General features: G+C 45.0%; 1 protein-coding gene across 1 annotated transcript in view; it reads right to left on the bottom strand.

Moving 5' to 3' along the window:
- Nucleotides 1–16,267, bottom strand: part of Casq2 (calsequestrin 2) — a 58,096-nt gene that overhangs the window by 28,280 nt on the left and 13,549 nt on the right. Inside the window, exons 2-4 of the mRNA XM_051198735.1 lie at nucleotides 9,288–9,372; nucleotides 6,679–6,779; nucleotides 2,508–2,619 (exon numbers count right to left, since the gene is read on the bottom strand). Coding sequence (XP_051054692.1) covers nucleotides 2,508–2,619; nucleotides 6,679–6,779; nucleotides 9,288–9,372 — 298 coding nt within the window. The remainder of the gene's footprint in view (nucleotides 1–2,507; nucleotides 2,620–6,678; nucleotides 6,780–9,287; nucleotides 9,373–16,267) is intronic.

The following is a 16,267-nucleotide window of genomic DNA, read 5'->3' as shown; positions in this document are numbered from 1 at the left end:
CCCCCACCCCAGGCCCAGTAAAAACTCCTCATCCCCTTTCTCCATCTCTCAGGAGTCCACATCCATTCCAGTGCCTCAGATTTTAGTGACTGGTTAACAACACAAGTTTGAGCCTGAAGAGACAGTTCCAAAAGGCCATCATCTGCCTTACAAAGAACCAAACCAAGTTGTTGTGGGTGGAGCATTCAAGAGATAACCCTGGAACAGCAGATTTGGGGACACTGCCCAGTCCGTGTGCTAGAGTTGTTGCTACAATGACCACAAGTCATAAAGAACTTCATAGCTTGTGTTTTCCCTGAAAGGTATGAGGTTCAATATCCACAGAAAGACTATCAAGAAGGTTTGCTCATGATTCAGAATTTCACATGAAAAGATGTCATAAATGTGACCCTAATAGCATCTAAACCTAGCCAAATAGCCAAATAATCCCATCTCTTTTAACCTGTGGGTTGGAAATCCTCTTTCCACTGTTTCACACTAACAATAAACTGAGAAGTAAATTAAAAACAAAACCGTGAATTGTAAACACTGAAGAATTTGGGAGGTTATCTGTGAAGTTCAAAAAAAAAATGGTGAATTTAGCTGAACATCTAATGCAATATAACTTTAAATTACAGGCTCTACTGTAGCACAGACTGGCTTTCAACTCATGTTACTCCTGCCTCTACACCCCAAGTGCCCAAGTGCTGGGACTGTAGACACAAGCTACCACCATCAGCTAGTATTTAGATTTTAATAATAACTACAGAACAAAATTGGGCAGTATCTATGTATATATTCCTAAGTGAGAGCATCACTGTAGTTTTCCATACATACCTTGCTATGGAAAGATATAGTTGTGTTTCAATCCTATTAAAGGTCACAAGAAATAAGAAGATTGTAACTGTGACCAAAAAGCAGAGCCAGTTATCTGGATGCAGGGATGCATGGGTCCACCAAGATCAGTGGCCAGACAAGCTACATTGTATCCAATGGTGAGAAAAGAATGTTAGCAGCAACAGAAAAGGCAACGAGTGTGGTCCATTCCTTTGCCACCATCCACTGTGTGAACAAGTCTCTTATCAATGGTGGTTCTCAAGGAATTGAAGAGCCTGCCACTTCAAGCCATCATTGGGAATTGCATGCTGCTATTTTAAGCCTAAAGGCATAAAGCTGTGTTCTGGGAGGTGACTCAAGATTCTCCTTCAAAATCAGAAATGTACTATATGATCTATTCACCATCTCAGGTCTTATTGCTACCATTATATGAGAAAAGTAATAAATCAATAAATACGTAATAAAATCAGGAAGCCCAAATCCCTTACAGGTTACTCTCATCTTATGTGTATGCCCATAATCACATTTGCTGTCCCTGTCCCCTGACAAGGCTTGCAAGCATAGCTCGCTAGTTGGTATTTGAGCACCAAAGCTAGGTTCCTGGAATTTACCTCCTGGCTTCTGCATCCATAAGTGACAAGAGATAGCTAATCAGACCTTTGTATTTCAACCCTTCACCATCATGAAGATGCAGATAACGACCTGGACAGAACAAGATCACATGCCTTTCATGAGACACTCCTTCTAGGCTCAGGCCCTGGCTATCACAAATGGTAATAAAACAGAGCCATTCTGGTTTTTGCCCATGGGGTGGAGAGGAAGGAAGGTACTGGAAAGCACTTTCTATGCTGATCTTGGCCTTGGCCCATTCTGATCTGTCATACCATGGTTAAATGAAGGAGGGGGAAGAGCAGAGAGTAGGAACAAACTGAGAGGGAAGACTAAATAAAAGGAAAACACAGCCTCTGTCTGTTCATGTGTGTGATGGCCCAGGTCAGGTTTGTTTTGTTTCTTAACTACTCAAAAAGTTACCCTCCTTGTTCTCTTCTCCCTGCTCCTCTGGACTCACACTCTCCACACTCTCTTGCCTGGACACCCCATTGCTGCGATGCTGGGAAGGTTCCTTTGCTCAGCCACAGCCTGGCCACAAAGCCTTCATAGGAATGGCCCAAGGGTGTGGTGGCATCATAGGCACAGACTGATGGCAAGCTGTGGACTTGGCCAGCAATTTTCCATGTTCTCTAGCAACTACTGAGCCCATCCCTACCCAAAATTCAATTAATTCTCTCCAGCCTACAGGGAAGCTCTCCAGCTAGTGGCCACAGGAACTAGCAACATGAGGGAGATGGCCACTGGGTGTCCCATCTTACAGGAGAAGAACCTGATGGGGAGGCGGACAGGCGGGAGATGCGAGGGATGGAGAAGAAACTTGTTTATTCTGTAGAACACACACATAATCACACACACACACACACACACCTTCAAGACTAGAGAACACAACCTGCCCTTAGTGTTCTGTCTCACTGCCTATTTTGCAGTTTCTGCCTGTGTCCCTTTGCACAGGAAACAAGAAAAAACTCAGCTTCTACTGCCCCCAGCAAAAGAGATGTTAAAGCCACAACCTCTATTGGGATAGCCTAGCACACCTTGTTAGGGACTAGCCTTCAGGCCTGTGTTGACAGAACACTTACATTCAGAGTCCTCATTCTTGAAAAAGCCAAGGAGCTTGATCTGGTCCTCAATGCGCTCGAAGGCCTGCACTTCCAGCTTGTTATTCACGATCTCCACTGGGTCTTCAATGAGCTGAAATCACACACACACACAGAGGCACAAACATGGACACAGACACACAGACATAAAGATGTTCAAATAAGGGAGACCATCTCTCCCCAGTGGAAGATAGAACACTCTGGAGGTAAGGGACACATGTATACAAACAATGCAAAATAGGTAGTGAGATGGAAAGAACATTAAGGTCAGGCCATTTCTCTAGCCTTGAAGGTGTGTGTGCGTGTGTGTACGTGTGTATACAAAGGCCAAGGTCTCACATCCCATCCTGCTCCAGTGCACATGGCATCATTTCCCCAGGAAGACTTGGTCTTAACTTGGGCATGGTTGTCCTGGGGGGCAATTCTATTCCTCTTTTCAGTTATTTTTTTTTTAAAAACTGTATCTTAAGTTATAAATTGACAATTATAACTATAATATATATGTATATATAGAGAAGAAATGTAGTGAGAAATTTACCTTGTCTGACCACGCCCATTGGGGTTGGGGACCGGGGCAGATGTTACCTGAGGGAACTAGGTCTGAGGAGGGGGCCCTGGGAGCTCTCTTGCTTGCAGCTCGGGGACAGGAGAGTATCCGGAGGTATCCTTTGGATCAGGAACCTGCTGGTGTTCATCTGTCTATGTTGTAAGTTATTTCTCCCTGAACAAACATCTCTTCAGCCTATTTATTTCTCCTGATCCTTATTAAATCTCATTAGAATGTGTGTGTATGTAAGAGAGAAAATGTGAAAGAGAGAGAGAGACTGTATAGTGTGCACATGTGAATGTGTGAGATCTGTATGCTCAAACATAGAGATCGGCGTCACCTACATCTTTCTCTTGCTTAGAGACAGGATATCTCACTGAACTGGGAACTCACTTTTCTGGCGAGGCTGGCTGGACACCCATCTCTCTGGACTACCTGTCTCTTTCTACAGGGTTTGCAGGCACAAGAAGATATGCCAGGTGTTTTACATGGGCGCTGGGGATGAAAACACAGGCCTTCAGATCATTGTTCTTGTACAGAGAGCACTTCAGCCCACTGAGCCATCTCCCCAGCCCTTAAGTGTTTGTATGCCTCGAACGAAAGTGCTAGGAGATATGAATAAACAGTGAAATAACTAGCTAATTAACATCCATCACCTCGAACACTTATCATTTGTGTGATGGGAACATTTGTGTGCCCCTTAGCAATTCTGAAATGTATGCTTTTATTTGCTCTGCTGACCACACTGTGCACTGTCTCAAAGGAAGGAAACCCTACTTAGTTTTCTTGCCCACTGAGATTCTACCCCATAGATCACAAGCTCCTCGTGTTCGACCCCATTCCTGACTCTTGTAACTGGCGTTATACAGACTCTCTGCTTCTGTTCCTTTTCAAAAGACACTCAATTATCTTACATTGTACATGTCCGTAAAAACATGCGCTGTCTTTTGAATATGAAGTGTCTCTCCCAAGCCTTAAGCGTGGAAGGCTTGGCCCACACCTTGAGGTTTCACTCACTGAGATGTGATTAGATCAGGACGTCTCTGACCCCACTGATGGGTGAGTGAATCCACTCACAGCATTAAAATCTTGGATTCTGATAAGAATTAGGAGGGGAGAAAGTAGATCATGGAGGATATGCCTTTGTAGGCATAATCTGAGCCTCAGAGCCTTCCTCTTTCTCTCTCTCTCCTTTCTGGCCAGCAAGAAGTGCACTATCTGCCCTTCTCATGAGTGCCCAAACTCATGAGTGTGATGCTCTCCAATTTCACCCCTTTTGTTTTGGAAACATGTCTATTTTTTCTCTTTCACCAGTTTGACTTGTGTTAATTCTATAAGATCTCCTGACACTTGAGTCGAGAATGGAAAAGCGGGCTGGGTTCTGGCTTTGTGAGGACTAGTTTGCTAGCAGTCTTGAGAAAATGATTCTTTCCTTCCTTCCTTTCTTCCTTCCTTCCTTCCTTCCTTCCTTCCTTCCTTCCTTCCTTCCTTCCTTCCTTTGTTTTTCAAGACAGGGTTCTCTGCATTGTTTTGGAACCTGTCCTGGAACTAGCTCTGTAAATCAGGCTGGCCTCAAACTCACAGAGATTCACCTGCCTCTGCCTCCCGAGTGCTGGGACTAAAGGTGTGTGCTACCAATGCCTGGCAATTCTTTCTTTTTAAGAAAATGATGGGGGAAGGTTTTCTTCTCTCCCTGGATATGAATAAGGATGTGTGATAAATGGAGTTCTGATATGGCCCATCTCATCATTAACCTCATAACCCCCACCTTGAAGACGAAGGCCATGTGCTGGCTAGTTATATGTCAACTTGAGCAAGCTATGACCATCTGAGAGGAGGGAACCTCAAATGAGAAAATGTCTCTGTAAGATCAGTTGTGGGCAAGCCTGCAGGGTATTTTCTTAATTCATGATCCATGTGGGAAGGACTAGCCTATTGTGGGTAGTACTACACAGGCTGTGGACCTGAGTGCTATCAGAAAGCAGGCTGAGCAAGCCAGGATCAAGCCGGTTAGCAGCATCCCTCCATGGCCTCTGCATCAGCTCCTGCTTCCGGATTCCTGCTCCCCTTGGTTCCTCCTTTGGCTTCCCTCAGTGGACTATGCAGGATATGTAAGCCAAATCAACCCTTTCCTCCCCAGATTGCTTTTGGTCATTGTGTTTCACCATCTAAGACAGACCACATACTGAGGACAGAATTATCTAGGGCTTACAGAGATAAAGCCCCAAGTTGGTAAATCTAAACACTGATTCTGGTTGGCTGCTTTTTGGGGCCAATCACACCATCCAGACTTACAATGTTGCTTTTCTTGAAATTCCCTAGGACTTCTACCTTAATGAGATAGCCCAGCAGAGACTTAGACACTATATTTGGCAGCCTCTTTCTGCCCTTCTCTGGCTTCTGAGAGTGTAGAGAAAAAGCAATAGACTGCTGGGTGTCTGCTGGAAAATTGCTAGGGTGGACGATCAGTTTAGAGTTCTTTGCATTATTATTGCTGTTTGTTCTAAGGACAGAGTTGCCCCACAGAACTCAGGCTAGCTCCACAGAGTCCAGGCTGTCTTCTCATGCACAGTTCTCCTGGCTCAGCCTCTCCAGCGCCAGGATTACAGGTGGATCACCACTCACAACAGAAATGGGTTCTTAACCCGTGCAGAGCATAGGTTCCAAAGCTGATAGCCTCGTAGCTACGACTGGCAGTGTAACTTTTATGCATGGCCAACATACTCTGTTGTGTTTTCCTCTCTGTTGGAACTAATGGATTTGAGGATGTGATACTTCCATGGCTGAAAGTAAATGTGGTTGTTTTTATTTTTTGTTGTTGTTGTTGGTGGTGGTGGTAGTTTGTGTGTGTGTGTGTGTGTGTGTGTGTGTGCATGAGAGAGAGGAGAGAGAGAAGAGAGTTTGAGAGGTGTGTTCCTTAGCTCTATCTTTCCTTTAAAACACTTTTTTTTTCCATTTACTTATTTTGTGTGGGGCGGTGTGTGTGGGGTTGTGTGTGTGGGGCGGTGTGTAGGGGGTGTTAGAAGACATCTTGTGAAAGCTTGTTCTCTCCTTTTACTCTGTGGGTCTGGGGGATTGAATTCAGGTCACCAGGCACGGCAGTAAGTGCCTTTACCTTCTGAACCACCTCACCAACTTACCGCCTCTCCTTTATACAGCTCAGAAGACTTAGGGAGGCTAGGCCTGTGGTTCCCACTTCCATCTCAGATGACTGGTCCATGCCCCTCTCCCCCCACTTTCTATTGCTGCCCCCCCAGTGTCACTGTAGCAAAGCCAATAAAATGCCAGTGAGCATCAGCTTGTAACTGGGAAGAGAATAGCACTTCATGTCTAACACACACACACACACACACACACACACACACACACACACACACACAGAGAGAGAGAGAGAGAGAGAGAGAGAGAGAGAGAGAGAGAGAGAGAGAGAGACTACCCTTGGGTGACTTAAGGGCCAATGCAGGAATGCAGGCATCCCTTGCTGTTTTGTGAAACCTAAGAAAGGCCTTATGCCATGCCAGGATCTTCAGCTCCATTGTTCTTGCATCAAGGGTGTACCTCTCCTCTTTGGGACAGCTGCACACAAGGCCACCTGCTACTACTTACATCCAAGAGAAACTCTACCAAGACATCTGCTGCAAACTCCCCATCGAACTCAATCGTGCGGTCACCCTTCAGAACATACAGGCTTCCTTCTTCATTGAAACCTGGAAGGAACAGAGGCCCAAGGCCAAGGTCATTCGGGTGCAGAAAAACCTTCGAGGTCCTGAGCAGCAGTGGGTCAGGGTGAGTAGAACAAACATTTACACGGACAGATGGGCCCGTCAGGGTCAGCCTTGAATTCGAAAGCTCTCTTTGTCCCACCCCTGCTTTAGTTCCCACGAATACTGTTGAACCCCACCATTCTTAGCAGAACTTTTATAGCCACTGCTTCCTGTCACCTTAGTGTGGCTTAAAGTCCTCAATCACCTAATGCCAGTCTTACCTCTCCAACCACCATGGTCAGACCTGAGGTCCTCATCCCGCACATCCCCCACGCTTCTCTTGTTACTTCTGCATTGTGTGCTGTTATGAAAGTGTGTGTCCAGTACGAGACAGAGCAGGGCTTTACTTCTCTTTCCCTCTTCCCTAAATCTAGAATGACCTCCATCCCTGACTCCATCCTGGTTGCTCCTTCAGGTTCTGGCTTAGGGCCCATTTTCCACTAAGGACTCTGCAACCATCTGAGTCCCCCATTGTTCCTGATGTCCCTTCCTCTCTCACTACTTGTAGGGGCTCGCTCTACTAGGACAGTCTCTATTCTCCAGATCCCAGCCTCTTGCACAGAGCCTGGATGTGTGTGTGTACAGACAGTTCTGAGACACAGGCCTCTTCACTGGGGCCCCTGGTTGATGCTGGGAGGGAGGATAGCGGATAACAGCTTCACCTTTGCCCCACCCTTGGTACAGCGAGGTATACTTTTATTTATTTATTTATTTATTTATTTATTTATTTATTTATTTATTTTCTGAGGCAGGGTTTCTCTGTATTGCTTTGGAACCTGTCCTGGAACTAGATCTGCAGACCAGGCTGGGATTAAGTGCCCAGCTCAGTGAGATGTACTTTAACAAATCCTTGCTGGGACACTGTATCCTTTCCCCCAGAATATTAAACAGCCAAGACTGACATTGCCACTCCACAATATCTTTAATTGTTCAGATTAGTTGTTTTCAACTCCTTTATCCAGGAAATGCTTTCTCCTAATGTGCCTGGGATGATGCGCCTGCATGTGCCTGGGATGAAGAACCTGAGTGTCCCTGGGATGATGCACCTGTGTGTGCCTGGGATGATGCACCTGTGTGTGCCTGGGATGATGCACCTGTGTGTGCCTGGGATGATGCACCTGTGTGTGCCTGGGATGATGCACCTGTGTGTGCCTGGGATGATGCACCTGTGTGTGCCTGGGATGATGCACCTGTGTGTCCCCGGGTTGATGCATCTGTGTGTCCCTGGGATGATGCACCTGTGTGTGCCTGGGATGATGCATCTGTTTGTCCCTGGGATGATGCACCTGTGTGTGCCTGGGATGATGCATCTGTTTGTCCCTGGGATGATGCACCTGTGTGTGCCTGGGATGATGCACCTGTGTATCCCTGGGATGATGCATCTGTGTGTGCCTGGGATGATGCACCTGTGTGTCTCTGGGATGAAGAACCTGAGTGTCCCTGGGATGATGCACCTGTGTGTGCCTGGGATGATGCATCTGTGTGTGCCTGGGATGATGCACCTGTGTGTCCCCGGGTTGATGCATCTGTGTGTCCCTGGGATGATGCACCTGTGTGTGCCTGGGATGATGCATCTGTTTGTCCCTGGGATGATGCACCTGTGTGTGCTTGGGATGATGCATCTGTGTGTGCCTGGGATGATGCACCTGCATGTCCCTGGGATGATGCACCACCTGTATGTGCCTGGGATGATGTACCTGCATGTGCCTGGCACAATGCACCCGCATGTACCCGAAGATGTCCATTGAACCACCACTAAGCTTTTTTTCTTCTTCTGTGCTTACTACTCCAAACACAATTAACCTTTCTTCAAAGGTCCTGTTTCATAACCTCCTGCTATTTTTAATAGCCATTCTCTACTGGTCATGCAGAAAAAGCTAAAAGGACAGTGTTGGGGGTGGTATTTGAAAACCAGAGGGGTTCCCTGTGCCCTTTCTCCTTGGGATTATGGAGTAGGAATCTTAAAGGGCACTTGATCATGACATATTGACATGAGAGATTACAGCCTCCACCCATTGTCACTTAACTATTCCTCACCTAAATCCCCATCCAGGCTGAAATTTTCCAGCTGGGTTTCAGTCTTAACTTTGGGACTTCCAGAGACCTTGCTGTAAATGAATCATGTGCAGGCTGCTGCTGGAATGTTCCCAGAGTGGCCCAGAGAAGCCACTGAGGCACAAAGATGCAGAAGCTAGGCTTCTAGATGTCAGGGGAGCTGTCGGTTTCTCTCTGCCTGATACTGGTACAAAGAAAAACTTAAATGATTGCTGCCAAACTGATAGATTGAGGCTTAGGTTTACTTTTATCAGGCTCTTCTCTGACCCAGAATGATGTATATACTCATTATATGTGTTTGAAAATAATCCAGTTACCATGCAAGATAAATATAACTGCTTTTTTCCCCCAAGACACGTTTGTTTCTTCCTAACAAATTTGAAATATCAAACTTACCCAGTCTTTTGGCAAGCTTGGCTTCTTTCTTGGAATCTACCATCACAAAGCCTATGTTTTTATGTTCCAGTACCTGGGCCACGAGCTGAAGAGACAAATAGGTAGAGGAAGTGAGTAAAGTGAAGAATATCAGGGCCAGCATAGTTCGTACGTCCTGCTACTCTGACCTCTGATTAGTCACTAGAATGCTGAGAACCTGAGGAATAGGCTAAAAGGAAAGATACACCCAGGGGCCCAACCCCCTTTCTGCCTTTGTGAATACAAAATTGAGGCTCAAAGAATCCAAAGGGAACCGAGGGTGGTTAAACACGAAGTGGGCACCTGGCATGGGGCCTTTAGTCCTTCTGAAGTTGTCAAATAAGCCTGTGAGGGACACACCTTTCAGTAAAGAAGTCCTAAGGGCAGGAGGCCTCCTGCCCCTTCCCCAGGGCTGGGGCAATGCAGGTGCCCTTTGGCATCTGTGGGTTTCCTACAGCCCATAGTGAAGAAGAACTATAGGAAGTGCCTGAGGATGGAGGTACCATTGACCCTAAACTCCAGGAGGATGCATCAGTGCCTTGGACAGGAAGGTGGCTAAAAACCACTGTAGCAGACAGCAGCATAGGAGATGAGTCCATGTGTAAGACTGGTGTCCAACTAAGCTTCCTGAAACTATCAAAAAAAATGACAGAGCATTGTCTCTGTCATCTTGACATCTCACGAAAAAGGGGCTTGACAGAAATGGGGAGGCCATGAAATACAAAATATCTGGCTGGGGATTGAATCTGGGACCTTACAAATGCTGGACTCACTGAGACATTGTGCTACACTTTGAACCCTAATACTACTTTAAACACATATATTCATATGCAGTTGTTAAGAAATACAAAAGTGAGATCTCTTAAACATGTTCTTGGATTCCTACAGAAGCGAGGTCTTGTGAAACTGGGGCACAATATCATGAGCTGGATAGTGCCAACAATAGTTAAAACACTGACCATGTCCATCACCACAGAGGGCTCTCTGTTGTCCTTTATAGTCATAGCAACTGTGTGCCGTCCCATCCCCACTTCAGCCCTTGGAATCATGTAGCAGGTAACTTTTTCAGACAACCCTTTCACTTTGTATAATTACCCAGGGTCTGTCAGGTTGCTACATGTACCACCAGGTGTGTTCTTTTCCACTGTTGAGTAGAGTTCCATGGTGTGGATAGACCACAGTTTCCTTTGTCATTCACCTACTGTAGGGCATATGAGTTGTTTCCAGCTGTTGCTTATTATGAGCAAAAGTCCTGTGTGTGATTTTGCTTTAAATATTAGTCTTTATCCCTGAGAGAGGATGACTAGGAGAATAATTCTGAGTCATGGGGGAGTTTCAGATTTAGTTTTTGCTGAAACCACCAAACTGTTTTCCAGAATGACTGAACTGTTTTACATCCTTGTGAATAGTGTATGAGTTCGTCTACAACCTTGGGGGGCCTCTGATGTTATCATTATTTTAATTTTTAGTCATTCTCATAGGTATGTAGCAATGTTCCCTTAGGGTTTTCATTTGGACTTTGTGATAGTTTATTTGAACAGTATTCCATGTTTCCTTCTGTGAAATGTCTCTTCATGTGTTTTCCCATTTTTATGGTGATATAGTGAACATTAGTTTCTTCCTTCCTTCCTCCCTTCCTTCCTCCTTCCCTTCCTCCCTCCCTCCCTCCCTCCCTCCCTCCCTCCCTCCTTCCCTCCCTCCCTTCCTTCCTTCTTTCCTTTTTGGATCCACAGCATCCACATACTAAGTTGGGCATAGTAATGTGTGCCTGCAACCCCAGCTCTGGGGATAGAGACAGTTGGATCCCTGAGGCTTCCTGGCCAGTTAGCCTGTGAATCCATGAACCCCAGATTCAGCAAGAGACCTTGTCTCAAAAAATCAAGCAGGGAAGCTAACCCAACACACATGTGAAAACATGCACAATACCCCAACACACAAATGGAAATTTTAATTTCAGTGAAGTCTAATTCATCAGTTTCTTTATCTATGAATCTTTATTATGAATAGGACTTTGTTGTTATTGTTGTTTAGACAGGGTCTTACTATATAGTTCTGACTGATCTCAGTGTGTCGATCAGGCCGTCCTTGAGCTCACAGAGATCCACCTGCCTCTGTCTCTGAGTGCTAGGATTAAAGGCAAGTGCTACGATGCTTGGCTCTGAGTGGGATTTTAATGTTAAGTTCAACTGCTAAATTCTGAACAGTTCTATCATTTATCTGAAAGTTTTACAGATTAATATTTTGTTCTATAGGGCACAGACTATTTTGACAAAATTCTGTGGAAACTGTGACACACTCTGGCATTTTTCCTTTTGGGCTGGTTGACCCCAGCAACACTTATAGATGACCTTCTGTAACCTGAACTTTGCCCATACCTTTAAGACTCAGTTGACACATCTGTGGGGTCTAGCTCTGCTGTCTCCATTCTGTCCCACTGATCTATGTGTGCCCCTCTGTCCATACCACACAGCCTGGACTGTAGCCTCTGTGTAGTGAATCCCTCAAACAGAGGCAAGTGTTGTGTTTTTTCTCAATTCTCTTTGTGAGTTATTTTAACTAATTATTTTTCTCTTGCATACAAGTTTTGGAATAATCTTTTTATACACAAAAAAGAATCCTACCAGGGTTGGACAATGATACTATTATTATATGATGGGAGATGTTATTCTGTAAATATGTTTTTCATACTGGTTAATGAATAAAACACTGTTGGCCAATAGGAAAGGAAGATAGGGACTAGGAGACAAGGAGGAAAGAGGAAGTAGGAAGGAGGAGTCAAGATGGAGAGACTAGAGAGAACAGAACCGCCAGCCCCCTCTCCGGTAAGATAAGACCATGTGGAAATACATAGAAATGGGTTAATACTTAAGACAGAGCTAGCCAATAAGAAACAAGTAACTGGCATTATAGCAAATACAGCATCTCTGTGCATTATTTGGGGCTGGCACAGCAGCGGGACAAGACCAGTGGTGGGTGGAAAAAACCTTACTCCATACAATTATAGTGTAGTGTATGTGTGTGAGTGAGAGTTAATTATATTAACTCTTCTATTAAGTTGGGGAGAGTGATGTAGTTAGAATGTTAAGCTTGTCAATGAGAGAAGATGCTGTGTCTCTCCATCTATTTCCTGATGAAAAGGTCAGCTCTGAGCACATAAGCCTTTTGCTTTTTTCTTTTTTGAAGTAGGGTTCCATGTAGCCCAGGCTAGCCTTGAACATCTTATCCCCCTGTCTCTACCACCCAAGTGCTGGGGTTACTGACATGTACCACCACACAGCTTAGCATGAGGTCTAGTACAAGTTTTGTTAAATTTACAACTAAATATTTGGATTATTTCGCACTACAGTGGTGTGTTTTCAAGCTTTGCATCTGTGTTCTTGCTAGTACAGAATGTACAATTGTATTTTTATGTTTTTTTCTTGTAGCTTGGCACCTCGAACTCATTTATTATTTCTAAGAATTTTTTTCTTTCTTTGGAATTCTTGGGAATTTTCTGTGTGGATGATCATGCCACCTGTGAAAACGTTATCCCTTTCCCATTTGTCTGACTTTTCATTTCCTTGTGTCTCCTCATTCTGCTGAGGAGAACTCTAGTCCTGTACTGAAGACAGTATCTTGCTTTCTTACGTGGTGTTTTTGTTTCATTTTGTTTGTTTGCATCTCAGTCTTCTGGATGCATCTGTCCTTTCAATCTGCTACGTAATTTATAGGTTGCTCCTGTGTATTCTACTATCTTTTGGGGATTTCTTGTCTCCCCCAGTAACTTGGGGACTATTTGGCTCTGAGGTTAGTGCTCTTAGTCTGGCTATGTTTCATTCTACCCTCCATTCCTCTGTCTACCCTGATTGTATTCCCAATGTCTTCTTGCTTCCATTGCCTTTCTAGTTAGACTTACTAGGTCATTCCTGGCCTAGTCAGCTTCCTTCTCATCTGTTCTTAGTCTATCTCTTTTTCTCTGGCCCAGAACCAGCTCCCTTCCTATACAACTAAAGGCACCTGGACAGAATGTCCATCTGATCACTGCTCCTTGAATGCCCCAGTGTCTGCAGTGGAGGAAGGACCACTGCCACCCTGCCCACCCCAGAGGTTTTCTCTTTTCTTGGATGTCTGGGCCTGGGCAGGCTGAGAATGTGTCATCACCACTAATAGCAATGCTATGACTCACCCTAAGATTTCATGAGGTCCCCCATGCCAGTCTTTCTGCAAAATTGCTTGGGTGTAGGCTATTGCATGTAATCCATCAGACCATGTAGTGTATTCTTTTCCTAACACATCTTTTTTTTTTTCATTGCAAGCCACCCTGTCCTATTTATAGAAGTCAAAATCTTAGGTGAATGTTCCCTTGTCAATCATCCAAAGTCACAACACCCAGCTTTATAGTACAGTAAATTCTCCCCTCTTCTGCAGCATGAGCTGCAGTCCTTAAACTCCAGTATGCACAAGAATGACCTGGGGCTCTGTTTAAATGGGGCTTCTTGGTCCTCTTCGACTGAAAAGAGAAAATAGAGCTGGGTGGGGCTCAGGAATCCACATTCTCATACACCCACTGCACAGCCACACCCTGTGGTTCTTCTGATGCTTCAGCTCTCAAGTCAGTCACTGTCTGGATAGCACAACTATTAATGGCTGTCGCTTCTTCTGAAAGCTACACTGCAATGTTCCAGCTGTGGATTCAAGTTGCCTTTTTTGATCTCTCTCCATTTAGTGTAAGAGGTGAGCATTAATAATGATAATAAAGGGAAGCCATAGAAACGGTTCACAGACCACTGAGGCCCTTGTCACAAAAGTCTCACATCTTGCATTCTATTCCTGGAACCCATGTAAAGGTGTAAGAAGAGAACTGGCTACACAAGGTTGTCCTCTGACCGCCATCGGCATGCCACGTCATGTCACGTTCACTGTGACAAGCACATACCACATTCCCACATCTCCCCCCCCTCCAGTGCCCATGCACGTGTGCGCACACAGACACACACACACACACACACACACACACACACAGAGAGAGAGAGAGAGAGAGAGAGAGATCAGAAAAGAATGAAAAATTAACTTGGAGAATTAAACAAGAGTGTTTGATTCAGACTTCTCTGCACTCACCATCATTTTATATATTTATTTGCTTGCTTGCTTATTTATTTATTTTGAGTAAGCACAAATGTGTTCCTCTCTTGGGCTTGTGAAGCATAATCTTTCCTATCTTGAAATCTACATGGGACTTTTGAATATACTCAATGGTAGGTAGCTATCACTGTCCCATGCCACAGATGGATAGACAAAGCAGACTGTCACAGATGAGCCAGAAAGCCCTACTACCTGAGATGTGCCTTCCTCCTCCTATTTGTTCCTCTTTCTCCTTAGTATCCTGACTCCAAATTCCTGCAGCTCCTGAATCACTGTCAACTTCCATCCTGTCTTGACCCAAAGCCTGCCCCGCTGAGATTCATCATCACCATCACCAGCTCTTGTAAGCAGCCTTCACAAGCTTACACCTGGGCCATCAGACACCTACGATTACTATGGGACTGGATGCTGAGGGTGGCTATGGTGAAGATCTGGGACCTCTGGGCTAACTCTTGATGTGACTGGGTCCCTGAGGGCCAGTAATCTTTGGAGAGGCTGCAGTAGGCAAATGGGTCACTGAAGGTCTCTAAGCCTCAGTAAACCTTGGGTTCCCAGAGCAGGCCCAAGCTCATCTTTTACTCTCCTTTCCCTTCTAGAATGCCAGTGGCCCATCCCCAGGAGCAAGCTGTGGCACCTATTCAGTAATCACCAGTTGGGTTCACATCCCTTCTGTATTGTGACTCTTTCCTCAGTACAGATGTCTCCTGTGTCTTCTGTATTCTGTGCAGTTCCATGGAGACAATGGGTGCACGAGTGGACTGGTTGGAATATATCACACGTTCAAGGAGCATGTGAGCCAGGGAGGCAGGAGGCAATTATCACCAAATACCGTGAGTCCTGGGTGAGGAAAAAAGTCGTCTCCACGTTTCTTAAATGCCCAGAAAACATTAATACTCTTTATACATGACTGGGGTTTTCTCCTACTAGTTTGTAGTCATTCCCAACTGACATGAGCAAGGTGGCAGATTGATGGGTTTCTTCATTAGTCTTACCTGAAAGTCTATCCTAGCTGATCATGTACGGCTCCTGGGATGGAAACATTGCTCACTCTCTCAGAAACATTGGGATTTGGTTTGACCATTGCTGAGTCTTTTTACCACAGATAACATGATAAATAGACAATACAGTAATTCCATAGCCGACAAGTGTATGTTTCTAGTGTATCTTTCTCTTTCTGGCATTATATTATACAGACACTACACTACCATTGCTGCTGGAATGATGAGGTCTACGTGCATGTCACCTTTAAATGAGTAAGTGACCTACACTTGCTAGACCCCAGTGATGAAGAACATGGCACTTGGTGTCAATTCCTGGATTGCTGACTTTGTCTCCAGTCTGTGCTGTGACTTCATTGTACCACGTAGGCAGTAACAATAGACACACCACCCAGAAATAATGAATATGAAGTGCTCGGTGTGGGTCTTTACATACAGTAGGTGCTTAATAAATGGTAGATCTCCTCCTTAATAGTATGACAGCTGAATAGGGTTCTGGATTGTGTACTGATCCCCAAATACCAAAGCCTAGGTTATCAGAATGGAAAAGAGAAGTAACAATTGTTGGCTAATGATAAATTAATGAGGGAGGCAGCAAAAACAGCAGGGCAGATTTAAAGGCTGTGACGTCTCATAAGAGAGAGCTGTTGGCAGAAATGGCGGTGGGGGGGGACCTACAGAGCCTGACAGGCCATGATAAGTGCTGTGGGTTTGGCTTCCATGCACTTTGGGTGTGTCTAAACATCCCTCCATAGCCACATAACCCTGCATGGTTATGTGGCCCACTGCCTCTTCAATGTAATTGGAGCCTGCATCTTCATATGTCCTTAGCTCCATCTAGAA

Source organism: Phodopus roborovskii, unplaced genomic scaffold (genome assembly GCF_943737965.1).
Source record: "Phodopus roborovskii unplaced genomic scaffold, PHOROB, whole genome shotgun sequence".
NCBI classification, from domain to species: Eukaryota; Metazoa; Chordata; class Mammalia; order Rodentia; family Cricetidae; genus Phodopus; species Phodopus roborovskii.
The sequence above is the reverse complement of the archived record's forward strand: the minus strand, read 5'-3'. Positions and strand labels throughout refer to the sequence as shown.